Source organism: Tyto alba, unplaced genomic scaffold (genome assembly GCF_018691265.1).
Source record: "Tyto alba isolate M040663 unplaced genomic scaffold, T.alba_DEE_v4.0 Super-Scaffold_14, whole genome shotgun sequence".
Classification (NCBI taxonomy): Eukaryota; Metazoa; Chordata; class Aves; order Strigiformes; family Tytonidae; genus Tyto; species Tyto alba.
In genome coordinates this window covers 44,563,451-44,580,021 of record NW_024881276.1, presented here as the reverse complement: position 1 = coordinate 44,580,021, position 16,571 = coordinate 44,563,451, and the positions used below count along the sequence as shown (strand labels likewise).

The following is a 16,571-nucleotide window of genomic DNA, read 5'->3' as shown; positions in this document are numbered from 1 at the left end:
TACACAACTTGTTTCTGCAGCAAGAGACAGCTTTCATGTATCCAAAGCTCATTATTACAGTATCAAGGTGCAACTTAACTATGAAGCTGTCTGAAACACTCGGTATCAAGACACAGGCAGTTATTTACAAAGCAAATACATTATTTGTACAAAGATTGCCTTTAAAAGCATACAATGTAAATTCAATGAAATACTGCAATCAGAAATTAAAAGATATTTAAAATGTACACAAATCTTTGCAGTCTCCAGCTGTCTGCATGATAAGACTGAGATAAAGGAGATAAAGCAAATACATTTGCATCCTAAAACCGAGTATAATTCAAATAATATAATTATATATGCAAAGCCTAGGGTCTACAACATGCTTACATACACTCATACTTCTTGTCAGCCATTAACACACATGATTAATGTTCAGTGCATGGACACTACACATAGGGTTTAATCCCTTAAAAACAAAAAGTACATCTGCATAATTCAGTCCATGTCATGCAAAGCTGACAAAACTGCAGACAATTTAAAAGGCTTCTTGAATTTCTGAAGGACAGAAAATCAACAATCTGAAACAGTTGTACCAATTTTTGACCATTTCCTTCTAGCTCCACTTAGGCTGAATGTATTTGCATGCAATGCCAGAAGTCCCCCTTACATTAATGTTTTTATGCTGTATGCCAAGATGCAACAGCAGCAAAAAAAAAAAATTTATTTAGAAATTTAAAACATCAAAACTCAGTAAGCAGGTTCGTTGATAACAACATCTGATCTAGACAGTACTATAAAAAAAGAAAAAATTAAAACCAAAAAAACAAGCTTCAGCAAAGTAGCCCCACCAAAGAACAGCATAATGTGATCTGTAAGAGTCTACAGTTTTTCACAGATTGATGTTAGTACATAAAAAACAGAAGTAGTACTCCTATCAATCCCCAACAACCTAAAAAAAAAAAAAAAAAAAAAAAAAAAAAAAAAAATAGAAGATATACTAGTCTGATTGTCAACACATTATCATTAAGGAGGAGCAAGGTGGGACAACACTGAGGAGACAGAAGCAGTAACACAAACCATAACAATTAAATCACAAAACACAGAGGGAAGATGTAACTGAGAAAAGGTCAACGTTATTGTTAAGCACAAGCAAAGATTCCTGACATAGTAGCAAAACAAGCTATCAAATTTACGTCACGTAGTGCTACGTGGCTGTACCACTTGCAGGTCCAACTGGTTCCCTTGCCTTCACTTCCATACCTCAGTTGCTCTACAAGTATAATAATCCCAAAGGTAACAGAAGCCTCATTACACTGAAATTAAAACTAAGTATTCAGCACTCAGGCACCAGAAATACTCACCCAACCTTAATCCTGCTTCTCAGCTCACATCTCTTTCTGGTATGTACTGAATTAAAACCAGTCAGTTTTTCTTTATTTGTTGCCTTATCCACATGATTCTGCTATACTATGTTTTTATTTTCCTCTATTGATAGTATGCTACTTTCCACAAATTATTCTATCACAACTTCTAAAATGTGTGACTTTATTATGTCAGTTGATTTACTTGGAACTAGAAAAAAAAAAATCATTAATCTTTACATGCTAGGATCACCCCTAACATTTTTTCAAAAAGCTGGATTATACATATGCATTGTGCCTTTTTATTCCTTGATACCAATTTAAATGAGATGGTATCAGGACATTCATTTTAAATATAGTCTTTTCATTAAACTCCTCCAAATTCAATTTTTATCAGCAGGTCTTGATGATACATTGTTCTTTCAAGTATCCATCTGTAATTTTTTAAGGACTATAGTCGCTAAATCTTGCTTTTATTAACAGGGAAAAAAAATCAAAACATGTCCAGTTTAAGGCAATACCGGACTCTTGTGGTTTTTTACTATTAAAAAATAACATTATTTTTCTGCAATACTCTTACACATCTTAAACTTTTCCATAGAACCACTGAAAATCCAACTATACCAAATTTCCTGCCTGACATATATTAGATTGGGCATGTTAAAGATGTTTGCGTTTGTTTCAGAGATGTATTTTCCTCTAATTCATTCATTATGCTGTGAAGTTAAATTCTGACTCTGCCTGTTTCTATTACTTGGAAAAACATCACTAATGAAAAAAATCTGGGGAGTTCAACTGCATCTTTCTAAAAATTTCAGCTAAGTTTAGTTTCATGAAGTATTTGGTGTGTGCCAGAATACATCACTACAGAACTGGTTTTCTGGGCACTCACCAAAGTGCAGTGGAAGACACTGCACATTAGGAAGCTACACTGCTTACATTAAAACAGCAGTCCGTCATTTGTGTCCTCGTAATCAGACAACCAGGTAAATTTATAATAGTCCTTTTTCAAGCAGCAGTTAATTTGCTAGACTTGTAGAAGAAAAAACAACATGGAACACCTCTACCAGTTCTGAGTTTTAGCTATGACAAATGAGTGGTTTTAATTCGTGCTGGAGAAGAAAATTAATGGCAGAGGTTTAGGACACGAAAGGTAACAGTGCACCTGGAAATAACAAAACATCAGAAGTATTATGCAAAGAATTAAAGAAGAAAGGCTGATTAAATACTCTGACTATCTCCAAGTCTACAGGAGCACCAACTACAAAGTTGATCATTTTAAAGCTATCTGACCCTTCTTATGCTGCATTATTTCCAAAGACTAAGATACCACATGTTGAAATATAAAATTAGGGAAAATAACACATCTCTTTCTAGTTGTTCTCCCTAACATTCAGGTTTCCATCCCTGATGGTTTTTGGGTTTTTGTTTGTTTGTCCAAGGAAAAACAACAGAGAGAATGAAAGTTTTAAGGAATTAATTTCACTCTCACACTCTAGGCAATGTATTTTAGGGCAAACTAAATGTTCAGCAACGATATCCAATTCTATCTACATTCAATGAGCCACTACTAGTTTTATAAATTAAAAATGTAATGAACATAACACAGTCAAGATCAAAAACTAATCGGTTCTCCATACACGTAACAGCTATTCTTGCTTATCCTGTTTTTCAACCCTACCTATGAACATGGCAATAAACTTACTTCAAAACTGTAATTAGTTTTGGTTTTACCACCGTTCATCTCAGTAAAGGGGAGCTACTGACACCTGATAAGTTTAGTAAGTTCTCCCTACTTACATAATAATATATTTACAGTTCTCTTTTTAGCAACAGACATTGAAACTTCACAAAATTTGATCACAATGAACCAAACTACTCGTTTCCTTACAGTGAATTTATATATTTCAAACCTTTCCCAAATCTTGAAAAACAGGATGAGGAAAAACTCAGTAAACTATGAAACAGTCCTTAGAGAGGTGGGAATGGAAGCTCAGGAAACAGTATCACAACACTATCTCTAGGAAATATGGCAAGCTTAAAAATTTCACATCACAAGGAAAGATGTCAGAAATGAACAAGGATATCAGAGATTAGGGAGAACTGACTTATTTTGATACTCGTTTCTGTTGTACCAAGCACCACAATTTCCAACAATCACTCTGAGCTAAAAAATGGAATCAGTTATCCTCTACAAACTATTTCAGACTAGCAGATTTTCTCTGGATAACCTGCTGTGCCAGATAAAAAAAGAAAAAAAAAAAAAAAAAAAGTCTTCAGTCTTCCTCCTGGCTAAACAGAGCCATCCTCAGCAGCCTGACACTTCATGGAAAAGCAAATAAACCCACCACACTAAATACTTCAGAGGAATTATGGACTCACTTCCTTCTTGCAAGAAATCCGTGCTGCTATTTCTCTAGTCAAATTATTACATGCTACACTTCATCCATACAGAGGTCTTTATTGTGACGGCACTGAACACATTATCTGCTATCAGAACTGATATGTTCCTTAGACACTGAAATATTGCCACAATGATACAAAACTGCAACACAGATTTGGAAATTCTTGGAAAAGTATCATTACTGAATAATTACATTTGCCAGTTTCAAGGAATAATTTAAATTGGATACTACAGTTTACTACCAATGTTTTTTACTGTAAAAGCACTGTGATGTTTTAAACTCAGTTTCTTCCATCCATGATCCAGCAGCAGGAGCCCTCCCAATAGCATTAGGCTAAGATGATGCCCAAACTGAATCAAAGAAAAGAGGGTTACTGACAGCCTCCCTGAGGTTTGGCTTTCTCTAGAGACTTCGGATACAAGCACTGTCTGAAATTGAGACTAATTAGCCTACAAATGCTGAAGAAAATGTAGCTGACAGATACATTTATAAGACCCACATTTTCCCCTCTGTCATCACAGTGGGAGTTCTTACCAAATGGTAACATCTGAAGGACACGTCCCAGGTACATATATATTGGCTCATCTCCACGAAACTTTCCTCTGGAACTGTGTCCAGAACTGTCTAGGTTTCGGAGCAATTATGTAGTGAATCTTGCAAAATCAGACAGAGTTTTGCAAGGACATAAATTCCAGGAATGAACTACCTGCATAGAAAGCTACAGCATGATGCACAGACCCTTCCTGGGGCAGCTGTTTTCAAAAGCTGAAAGAGGCTATAAATAGAATGCCACTTGATTGCCAGTTCACATGAAACTAAAACACAGAGTAAATAGGAAACAGTAGTTAGTTCTCAGATGTCTCCCTTCAATACACAGTCACTTCCAATATTCCTCATATTTTATACTGTAGCATAACACCACCATCCACATGAATGGTTCACTATGTAAGTATCATTCATTCGCACATACACATCTTCCAACACATTGTGAACTGCACTGTTAGTTATGGACTTGCTATGAAGGTTCTCTTTTGATATGCTGGCTGAAAAAGAGCAACAGACAAAGAGACATATAACCCACTTTATTTTGTACTGTTATCCATAATTGTTTTGACAAAGTTAACCAAAAACCTCACCCAAGTAAAAGCAAAAAATGCACGTGGACAATGCCTTGAGTCTCCCAATACTATTAAGTCAAACGCTTGACTTGCATTTGTTCTGTCAGATTGTTGATATAGTATAAATAGGAAGAAACCTTACTTCCCATTCTGACCAGCTCAGCAATGACCAACAAGGAATGTTACCTGTCTGATCACTATGGCTTCAATATGTGCCCAAGTAACACAGTTCTTATACAGAGCTGCTGAAATCTGAAGAAGACCCTTACAGATACTAAACTGCAAATAAAAAGACACAACAAACGACATGCCCGTCACCTGGTAAATACACACAAGCAAACACACCTGACTAGCAGCAAAATTAGTGAGTCTATTAAGTCCACATATGACATTTTGAATACAAGAACAATGTTCCTACAAAAATAGCACGCCACGTACTAACCCCTCTCGTTAAAAGCAGAAGTCAGTAAGGACTGAGCAACTCTTGCCACCACCACGGCAGATTTTAACATCAATTCTGTGAGTGGGAAGCCTCTCCCAGGTCCTGTTTTCTCAAGGCTACTGATCATGTTTAGGTTAAACAAGAAACAGTAAATATGAGACCTTAACTTAGTCACTACAGAGGTTTTTAACTAAAGTTATGCACATTTTATCGGAGCAGTGTTCAGAAAAGTGATCTTAATAAATGTGGGAGGATGATTTCCACTGATCAAATCTTAATACTTCCAACTATCAAAGATAAAATCATGTAAAAGCAAAAAAAAAAAAAAACCCAACCAAAAAAAAGGTCTTATGGTTCTTCTTCAAAATCTACACATTACAGTCCTAATTTTAACACTGAGCTTTTTCTGTTCCAGCTAGAACGGGGCGGGGAGGGGGGAAATTTCCTGTAATATCCAGTCAGAAGGATATCCATGTTTGATCACTAAAAGTTAGGACAATACTCAGCTAAGACTTGGACAAGCACTGCTGTCAAGACATAGCAAGAGTCAAAAGCAGTTAAGACCATTAGTTTTCTACCTTTTTTAATTTTAGGACCTCAAAAATTTTTCCAAGGGACTTACGTGCACATAGATGCTATACATCCACTCTCTCTAGAATAGGTGGAAACTTACTAGCAATGACCTCGCTTTTCTCAATTACCTTTTGCGGATTACTAAGTGCTCAGGGACCACAGACAGAAAACTACTGAGTTAGACTTGGTAATGTGATATGCCACCTTAAATTCCACCAGGAAACTAAACGAAAACCAATACCAACCACAGTCCAAAATGCCTAGGAGGTACAAAAAGATACACTTTTTACAATGCTGTAAATAAGTTCCATCTCAAGTACTCAACGTGTAGACTCAAAAGCAGGAATTATTTTGTCGCACAAGCACAAAAGAATGTGTTTGAGACTAATAAGCCACGTTCCCTGGAAAGCCACCTCTCCCCCCCCCCCCCCCCCCCCCCCGTCAGTATCGGTATGATATACGCAATAGACTGCCACACCTCCAAGAACACGAGAATAAATATTTTTTTGGATATTTTTGGGGAAGGGGGAGATGCAGAATGCATGCAACCTGCGCCATTACAAAGAATATCAACAGTTCTTTTACACTAATCTCCTTGAAGCCTCGTAAACCGAAACTAACGCTATTTTTAACTGACGGCACTTACAAAGTGAAAATAACTAGCTTAGCGCTTGGGAGAGCCGGGACCAAGAAGCCGAGGCGTATTTAGAGATACGCACACACACACCCCCCCCCACACCCCCCGCCCCGGCGGCTGCAGAGCAGTTGTGAACACAAAGACACGCCAAAGAAACAGGCACCGGCCCCGTTCAAGGGGCTCTGCCCAGCATTCAGCTTCCCAAACCCCGGAAACACCTAAAAGCCCGAAGAACAATCACGCTATTATCCCGGCATTTACGTGTTTTGTGAGCAATCTTTAGAGGCTCAGGGCCGGTAAATCCGGAGCCTGTGCAGCCCCGGGTATAAACCGCGGCTCCCGGGTCTATTTTGAGCCGCCGGCCCCGCCGCCCAACTTCCCCGCGGGATCTCCCTCCCGGAACAGCTCCCGCGGGGCGGGCCAGGGCCGCCGGGCAGCGGCGGCGCACGGACGGACCGAGGGCCCTGCTGTGCCCCGGAGGGCTTGGAGCGGGGGACCGCCCCCACGCGGGACTGAGGAAACTCCGGGGCCGACGGCCAGATCGCCGCTGCGGAACAGCCCGGCCAAGAGGGGAAGGGGAACCGGCCGGCAGCGCCGGGCCGGGGGCGGAACCGAGCTTCAGCCCCGGCATCGACCTGCAGCCCCGGCCACACCACGCGACGCCACGCGCGGACCCTCTTCCCGCCGCGCCCCGCCCCCAGCGTGCGCGCGCCTGCCGGCGGCGGGAGGGAGGAGTGGGTGTGTGGGGGCTAAGAATCCGCTGCCACCTGCCCCCACCCCACGCGTGGGAGAGCGGCAGTTAGAAAGAGAACCCAGCCCCCCCCTCCTCACCCTGCAACGGGGGGGGGGGGGGGTGGTGGGGGTTTAATAACGGCTCGACGGCGCCCGCCCCCGCCGCGGCTCCCGCCCTTACCCAGGTAGTGCCTCCGCAGCAGGCCGGGCTCCTCCAGCCCCAGGCTCCGCTTCCGCACGTCCCACAGCAGGTGGGGGCAGTGCCCGCGGGACATGGCCCCGCGCGGAAGGGGCGCGGAAAGGGCGTGGGGGGGAAGGAAGGGTGCCGGGCGCTCCGCTGGTACCGGCCGCCCCGCGCGATCACCATGGAAACCGACCGACCGACCGGCGCGCGCGCCCGCCCGCCCGCGCGCGCACGGCGCTCTCACGCCCGCCTCGCGCCGAGGCACCGACGGGGGAAGCGAGCGAGCGAGCGACAGAGCGAGCGGCGGGGGCTCCGCGCCCCGCCCCCCCCCGCCCCCCGCAATGGAGCCCCGCCCCCTTCGCGCGTCGCCCCGCCCCCCGCCGCGAGGGAGGGGGCGCAGCGCGCTCCGAGACGACCGGAGTCTCGCGCGAGCCGGTAGCCTCGTTCCCCCCCGCCCCCCGGGGTCGTCGAATGGGGAGGAGGTGTCGCGGAAACAGCGGATGACGTCAAGCCGCCCGGCTATGAAGTCACGAAGCGGTCATCTTGGGTCCGGGAGTATAGTTACGGGCACAGGGCGTCCCGAGCCGGCCATCTTGAATGGCAGAGTGAAGCGGCGCCGGCGGCCATCTCTGAGCCGGGCGCCCGTGCCGAGCCGGGCGACAGGCTGGGGATCCCTCCTCCTCACGAGGCGGAGGCAGGCCGCCCGAGCCAATAGTGCTGCGCGAACCCCTCCGCCCCGCCCCGCGCCTGGCAGAGGCCGCCAATCAGCGCGCAGGGAGCCGGCCCCCTCCCCTCGCTCCTCCCCGCCGGCAGGGGGTGGCAGGTGGGCGGGGCTCGCTGCGAGCGGTGGAAGGACGGCGGGTCGCGGATAGACGGACCGAGCCGCCGGCCGCCGCGCCCCCCTCGACCCCCCCCCCCCCCCCGACATGGCGGCCGCCGTCGCGGGGCTCCGCGCCTCCTACCACCGCCTGCTTGACCGCATCGAGCTCAAGCTGCCGCCGCGGTTCCGGCCGTTTTACAACCACCCGGCAGGTAACGGGGCGTCCTCCCCGCCTCCGACGGCGGCCGCGGCCCGACGGCGGCCGGGGGGGGTCACCTTGGTTGGGGCGGCGGGTCCCTCCGGGGGCTGCTGCGGTCGCCGGGCTCGGGGAGCCGAGGGGGTGCCAAACCGCTGGGCAGCGGCGGGGGAAAAAAAAAAAAAAAAAAAAAAAGGAAAAAAAAAACGAAAAAAAAAAAAAAAAAAAAAAAAGAGGGACGCGGTACTAATTGTTCCTCCCGCCTCCTGCAACGCGTGAGGGTACGTGAGTGTCAGTGTCGCGTTACTCCGCGGTTTGAATCCGGGGAGCGGCTGGGCTCCCGTATCCGAAACCGGGGGATGCGGTCGTTTCTGCAGGGGCCCCGAGGGTCCCGCATCGCTTCTTTCAAAAGGACGCGCTGAAAAACTGGGCGGGGGGGCTGAGCGCTGCAGGATTCCTGGTCTTGAAGCGTACTCGTTTAAGCCAAGCTGCTGTTTGCTTTATTTTATTTCTGCCGAAGCCAGCGCTCCCACCGAAGGCACCTTGTGCCCTGTGTGAATCCACTCTCGAGCTGAAGGGCTCGAGTTTCCCAGAGATGAGCTACCCTCACCTGACCTAAAGTTTACCTTTACTTGAGCAAACACGGGGTTTGGGGATATTAGGGAGAAGCCTCTTGTAAAATGATCTGCTTCGGTGCCATTTAGGTGATGTTTGTCATGTAAACAAATTGCATAGGGTAGTTAAAAAGAATGATTGATAAAATCCTAAAAATCCATAGGCTGCTGTTACCACTGTTTTGTTTCAGTGTGATATGGGTCCTTGACTCTTCACCCACCTGGAATATACACTGTGAAAACGGACTTTAGTTTTTAGTCAGTTGTTCCATCTTCCTATAATGGTCCTTTCTTGAAACAAAAATTGTCACTTTAAAGAAATCACAATTAAAGAGTGAAAACTGCAGTTATCAAAATGTCTGATTTGTACTGAATTCACTAGACCTATTTATATTTAACATTAATGTTCTTTTTGTATAGAAAGAGTAAACACGTTCAGCACTTACTTCCACTGTAAAGGTGCCAAGCCTCTGAGTGCCACATTCATCCTCTGTGAAATGTGGCAGCTTCCAATTACTTTTTTTGAATACAAGGCAAGGCAAGTGCTGGGAACCTCTGTGTTCATTCTTTGTCAGAACTATAGTACTAACTGAAAGAGGCTTTGGAGGTTCTCTTACGGTGCTTTTCACTACACCGAACTGCCTGTGGGCCACTTTTGTTCACCACCATAATGTTGAAAATAATTTTTTTGATAGAATCATTTATTGAGTCCTATGTGTGTGTGTGTGTATATATATATATATATATACACACACGCATATATCTGCCATAATCTGTACTGATGGCATAAGAGAGAAAAGCTACAGAGCAAACATGTATTGAAACTGAACCTCTGCCACATCTGTTTCAGCCTTGAATGCCTTGGAGGTGGGTCTGTGAGAAAGTTATGCAATAGATGTCACTCTGACTGCAAAACAAGTAGGTTAAAAATGAAAGGCTCGCACTTTAACTCTGGTGATATCAGAGTTTCTAGTCTAATTTAGGAATATAAGTGTCATTATCATGAAATTGTAAATCACTTGTGAGAAACAATGATGCTTCCTTCTTTTTCTGGCACAAAGAAAGTTTCCAGTAAAATAATTGCTGTCTGGTCAGAAAAGCTGTTTCTTTGGCTGGTGTTGCACAGAGTGAGGCTGCTGGAGGACAGCGAAGGCCCTGGGGTGCAGCACACCAGCTCCCCAGGCTGCCACTGAGCAGGGAACATCACTCTTGGCAGCCACAGGGAAGCGGGGGCTGAGCTTGTACTTCCTCTCCTGTGGCCTCATTGGTTCACTTTGCCTGATTAAACTAAACTCTTTAGGACAAAGACTTCTTACATTTAATAGAAGTTGTAAGTTCTTTGAACTGGTCACAGACACGATACCCGAATTAGCCTCTGGTATGCCCCTGCTCTGATGTGCTGTTGTCAAATTCATCCTTGAAAAATTGTGGGTGTCAGGACCTGGGAAGAGCTCGCCCTGGCTGGGTGCTTACTTGGAGCACCTCCAGGAGAGGTGTTCTGCTTCACGCGTTTGTCAGTCTTCCCTTATAAGAAGCTTGGCTGGGTACCTTACTTGTCTTCAATTATTTCTTCCTTTTCTAGTCAGCAGTTTTAAATTATTGAGTTATATATTATTAATAAAACTTCATGTCAGTCTTCTTGAAAACTTTACTAGCTGTCTAGGGAATGTCAGTTAAATAATTTATACTCACCCACATTCTCTGGTACTCCAAATCTGAATTTGTGTTTTAGAAGAAAATAGATTATAATAATTAAAGCCACTTCTGTGGGACCTCTGTATGACTGATTTATAAAGAGCTATATTTGCAGCCTGATACTGACATACTAAGTAGCTAAGAAGACAGCAACTGAAGTTTCTGTCTTTTAAAGGATTAATATTTAACTGTATTTATTCAACAATATTAGACAGTTTTAGTGGCTCTACAGCCCCAGGTATCCTAAAAAAAAATTAAATCCTGTGTAGGTAGAAACGTTCAGTTATCCAAGCAAAAAGTAATGTGTTAATAGTTATTAACTCCAGTTTGAAACTCTGATCCCTGTCACAAGCAGTCTGGGTCTAAGAGGGCTTTATGCAAAGCTGCCAGGCCAGTTTTTGTTGCTTTCTGTGCTACAGTTGCCCTGCCCTTTTATAGGGCTTAGCTGGCTTTAAGGTGATGGAGCAACTGATATTTGTAACAATTAGTCTTATCCCCCAAATTAGGAGTTGCATCACAGGTGCCTGCTGTAGCAACCTGATGGTTGATTTTTCCCAAGTCATAGTTTTAAACTTGAGGGTGCTTAAAACAGGGAGTATAAATAGTTACTGCAAGGCCTTTTCAAGGCTGAACTGTTAGTGAAAAATTAGCTCACACAAAAAGCAAGCAACTGAAGTCCTAGTGCTTATCATCTATATTTAAAAACTTTACTCATAATATGTAACATATTACAGTGAAAACTTGGCTTCGTCTTGCATCTTATCAGAATGCTGAGCAGTGGCCTAGCAAGACCTAAAACTTAATGTGTTTTGATGAAATCAGAACTGGTGTCCTGACCGTCTCCCAGCACCGTGGGTTGATACTTTGGATCATGGTCTCTCTTTTAAGACTTTGAGTAGTAGTCCTACATGAATGATCTCTGGCATGGCTGGCAGTCTGCACGTTGTAGGTGTGGCATTACAGTACTTTGTTCTAACCAATCAGTTGCTATTTTAGCACCACTGTAGGATATATGTATTTGTAAGGGAGATTTTTTTCCCCCAAATCCCATTCTGTTGAATTTTTTCCTTCTGTAGATTTTGTCCTCTTGCCCCATAACCCTCCTTTGCCTAATGGTAGATTATTGGGGTGTATGGTTGATTAGGTGGGAAGTATTTTTCCTGCCAGGAGGACATGGTTATTCAGAGGTGCAGGTTAGAGGTGAATGAGAACATTCTCCTTGTGACATTTACTGTTACTTACATTTGCAATTTGTACTCTCGCTTTAACAATCTGATGCTGCTGTGCATCATGGCTTCTGTAGCATGAAAAGGTGAGCTGTGATTTGGGAAGTGAAGGAGGGACTGACTTGTTACAGTACCAGTAACAAAATATTTTGGGGCTTTAGTTTACACGATTTAGATCACAAAGATTTCAACTACTAATTCTGTTAGTCCAGCTGTAGAATAGCTTTTAATCATTATATATAAACTGTCTTCACTATTCTTAGGCTTTATCTAACTCTTTTAATTATAAATGCATTTTGCCTGTTCTAGTGTCCTGGTTTGCTTAAAAATGTAAATACAAAATCCTACTCATCTGTTGCCAAAATGGGTGGACTGATTAAACAACTGAAGATTGATGTACTGAGAGCTTGCACAGTGGTAGAAACTGTGCTAATATGCACAATTCATTATTTAAAAAACTCAAAAATAATACCAAAATTTATTGTGAGTATTAAAACAGTCACATCTCACTGAGTAATTTAACTTCCTTTCTTTTCCCCACCCCTCCCTCAGGTCCTAAAACAGTGTTTTTCTGGGCACCTATTATGAAATGGGTAAGTATAAGATGCCAGATGGTGTCTGGATGTCAATCAGAGGGCAATCTGCAGCAACCCATTGAGCAAGCAATAGTTTCCCAGAAGATATCCGAGCCTACAGAAAGGTGTAATACTGGGGTTCTACTTTTAATACATGGGGAGGAACAAAATTAGACTTAATAACATATAGCACAACATGGAAGGGATACAGCGGGGGAAAAATGCTTTGTGGAAAAATTGTACTCTTCACTGAATGTTTCACAGAAGTTTTCTCTTGTGAAACACTAATCGTTGCTTAAGGGAGGTGTGAGCTGGCATAATTCAAAACTCTTAAAGCATGTATTTCTTCTGAGATTGAGGAATTTGAACAGTGTCATAAGGAAGCCAATTACTAAGCCTTATAGTTTGAAGGCAGGTTAAATTGTGTCAGAGTGCAAGATAATCTTGAGAAAATAAAAGCAAGAAGGCAACTGCCATTTCAGCTATCAGAAGCTCTCTGCTTCCTGTGCAGTTCTGCTTTCCACTTGGTTACATCCCTGAGCTATGTTTGTGCACAGGTGAAGTATATGCCTCCTAATTCACTGTACTCCTAGTTGTTGTATTGGTACAGATAAAATAAATGACCTCTAAAATCTTATCTTCCTATTGCCAGCTGGTTTGTAAATTTGCCCCTGTGAACCCCAACTTTTTATAGGCCACAGGCAACACATTTTGCCCTGAGCTGTAGCTTGGTCTCTGTCAGTCTCCACCAGAGCTGCAGTAACCATGGTTAACCTTCCCCCTTCTCAGAGGCTTTCCTAGGCAACACGCTCTTGAGCCTGAGCATACAGGCAACTCTTCTAAGCAGGCTGGTATCAACTGCTGCTGTATCAAGAAAGCTTATACACAGATGGTTTTTCTTTTGTGAACATGCAGGAAGACTCCTCTAAGCTCATAGTGAAGTTCTTCGCTGAGAAGTTAAAATTACATTCCCCCTACAAGGCAAAGGCACATTTACCGCTGTTACCCAAGTGTGCTGAAAGTCTGTACCTCCATGGCACCACTGCAGCAATATCCATCCCATAAGTGAGGCAGCACACAGAAGGCTCTACCCTTGAAAACCCGTTTCTTGATTGGAGCCAAGGAAGTCCTTAGTGTCAGTCAGTGAATTAAAAGCATTAGGACTCTCTTATTTGTGGGATTTTGGAGTGTTTTTTTTGTGTGGATTGTTTTTTTGGGGTTTTTTCTTTTTTTTTTTTTGGTTTGTTTTTTTTTTATTTTGGTTTGGGTTTTTTTTGTGAACTCCTGTAACTTGAACATGAAATTATATTTCCAGTAGAGGGCAGTGTGTTTGCAAGTAATGTTGTCGAGTAGGTCAGTCAAGCTATTCCTCACTTCACCCAAAAGTTTTACACGGAAATTATATTTAAAAAGAAGCACTTTTACCTCCTCACATGAAGCTGAGTGAAGACTCTATGGTGTCACACCTACATCTTTACCAGCAATATCTTAGCCTGAGCTTTAGGAAGAAGGGCCTTATTTAGATAAGCTTCTACTTGTTGCATGAAAACCAGTATTTTTTTTTTTTTCAGCTGCTTTCTTAAGCAGCTGTGCCCAAATTAACCTTGTTCTTAAATCAATACAAAATTGCCACTGTCTGGGATTTTACTGCAATCCAGTTGCATCCCTCCATAACTGTGTTCCTATTCCTGCCACAAGGGACTAGAAATGGATGGTGTCTCTGAGAGTCTAATTACTTTGCTCGTATAATGCATCCCATCTCCTTCATAATGGATATAGAATAAGCACTGAGCCATGAAGCAACTTCCCCTTGTAAAGCATTTGATCGGTTACAGGAGGTCCTGGTACTGGCTTGGTGCCCACTGAATTTCTCTTCACAGGGTTTGGTATGTGCCGGCATGGCTGATATGACCAGACCAGCAGAGAAGCTCAGCACAGCACAGTCCGCGGTACTAATGGCCACAGGTAAAGTCAGTTACTGCAACGCTTTCACAGCACCCTCTCTAAAACTGTGTATACTTCTTTCTGAATCTTCCATCAGTACTAATCCACTTCTATAGAATAAAGGCTTAACTATAATGTGGTAGCTATCACTGTTGCTGTCAGATGATAATCCTAGGACAGACATATACGTGTTATTAACTCTGCAAGAGTTCTGTAACTATATAACACTTTTCTACATGTGTGTTAATCTGGAATTGTCCAGAGCAAGTTGTTATGAGTTAGGATCTGAGTTTCAACTCTTAAGTTGCAATGATAGCACTCATTCCACTAAGTGACCTCTTTTGCTTCAGGTCAAGTAATTTTTAAATCAGTCTAGGATATAGTGACTTTTTTTAGAACTGACGTTAGGGGATTAAACAATGGTAGGGTAATTACACTAGCATAACTGGAAAGACTTTCCATGGGTTAAAAGAACTTGGAAGCAGGGGTACACGGGCTACTGCACTGCTGTCTGCTGTGAATTTTCAAGCTGGCAGAAACTATTTTGTATTCAGGGTGTTCCACCAGATCTTGTCAGGGGCAGGACTTGTGGCAGCTAAAGCTGAAAATCAGAATTACAGCTACCACCATCTTCCTTCTCCAGACTTTATTTTGATATCTGAGACAGTGTGCTGTATGTTTTGCATGATATGTAAACCTTTTTGGTTGGTGGATTCTGTAATCTCTAAGCTGGTGCAGCAAGCTGGATACACTACAGTAAAATGCCAATACCTTGCAACTGTGCTGGAGAATTAGGGTCTACACTGCTGTACATAGAATCTTTGTTTGATATTAAAACTATGATTGACCTTATTGTCTAGTTATTTTGGAAAAATGCAATACATACCCATAGCTGTCCCACTGGTACTTGATGCACTTTTAACTGAGAAATGGCTAATTATAAGAAAAGCAGTTGTCTAACATGAAGTTGTAGAACTTGTTTACTGAAACTGGCCTGTGATTCTGTCTCCAAACTTAGGGGAATGTCTGAATATTTCACTTTAAAGACATAATATCTATAAACTTTCCTTTTCATTCAACAGGCCTTATTTGGTCAAGGTACTCTCTAGTTATTATTCCTAAAAACTGGAGTCTGTTTGCTGTGAACTTCTTTGTTGGCTGTGCTGGCGGCTCTCAACTCTTCCGAATATGGAGGTATGCATTAAGAAGGGCTACTCTACATACTGTAACTAAGAATTTATAAATTCTACCAGCCTCAATGTCAGTGCAACAGGCAAGAGGAACTGAACAATTTATTAAACACTGCAGAACTTTTTTGCAACATTCTTAGTTTTACAGTTGAGTGGAAGTAAAAGTTTAAATATTTTCAGTATAGCTAGAGCATGTTTTAAGGAATGCTCTATGTAAGCTGTAGTTTCTGGGTCTGCAGCATTCCTTGAAAACCATAGGTCTGACTGACAAAGAACCTAGACTTTCTCCTCCTCAGAAGATTTACACTTGTCAGCTTTTAGTGCTGAATCGGGTCAGTTTCAGCTGGACCAAAGGGTTCTTAAGCAGAGCAGCATTTTATTTTTTAATTATTTTTTGAGGGGAAAATTTGGAGTTCTCTGGCTTCAGTACTGGCCAGGAATGAGGCAAACTGAACAACCAATTCTGAACTTCTTACATGAACTGAACTATCCTATCCGGAGTTTCCACCCTTAAGTCCCTTATTTTTAACCTCCTCTGCTGAACAGATTGTTAGGAAGACAGTGTCATTGTAACTTGTGTTCTATTCTTTGTGCTTTTTTCTCCCCCTCACCCCCCACCCCTGTAGGTATAATCAGGAGCTAAAAGCAAAACAACATGAGCAGCTGCAGCAAAGAGATGCTTAACCCAACAGGTCAAATCCAACAACGCACAAACCCTTCCCCACGGGACCTAGCTTCACTAATTTTAATGGTTTTTTTCCTCTGAGAAAATGAAAGAGGAAATCTAAATGTCTAGAGAGCAAGTGTTTTCTAAGTGCAAATAACAAAGTATCTCCATACATTTAAATAAAGTGCAACCTTTTAAATTGAAGTAAAA

The 16,571-nt window shown here is 42.9% G+C and overlaps 2 protein-coding genes across 6 annotated transcripts in view; one reads left to right on the top strand and one right to left on the bottom strand.

Moving 5' to 3' along the window:
* DCAF6 (DDB1 and CUL4 associated factor 6) overlaps positions 1-7,760 on the bottom strand; it is a 91,478-nt gene extending 83,718 nt beyond the window's left edge. For 3 of the 5 annotated variants that reach the window (XM_032988215.2, XM_042788432.1, XM_042788433.1), the window contains exon 1: positions 7,432-7,760. In XM_032988215.2, coding sequence (XP_032844106.2) covers positions 7,432-7,617 — 186 coding nt within the window. In that variant the 5' untranslated portion in view covers positions 7,618-7,760. The remainder of the gene's footprint in view (positions 1-7,431) is intronic. The other 2 variants (XM_032988213.2, XM_032988216.2) reach the window with 1 other exon arrangement.
* Positions 7,761-8,223: 463 nt separating this feature from the next.
* Positions 8,224-16,571, top strand: MPC2 (mitochondrial pyruvate carrier 2). The gene is made up of 5 exons (XM_032988212.2): positions 8,224-8,466; positions 12,538-12,578; positions 14,441-14,525; positions 15,587-15,698; positions 16,321-16,571. The coding sequence occupies exons 1-5, from the start codon at positions 8,361-8,363 to the stop codon at positions 16,376-16,378; spliced, it is 402 nt and encodes a 133-aa protein (XP_032844103.2). The 5' UTR covers positions 8,224-8,360; the 3' UTR covers positions 16,379-16,571.

Coding starts and splice junctions, on each gene's coding strand:
- MPC2 (XM_032988212.2), top strand. CDS start 8,361: ATGGCGGCCGCCGTCGCGGGGCTCCGCGCCTCCTACCACCGCCTGCTT. Junction 12,579..14,440: donor GGGCACCTATTATGAAATGG/GTAAGTATAAGA, acceptor TTCTCTTCACAG/GGTTTGGTATGTGCCGGCAT. Junction 15,699..16,320: donor CAACTCTTCCGAATATGGAG/GTATGCATTAAG, acceptor CCACCCCTGTAG/GTATAATCAGGAGCTAAAAG.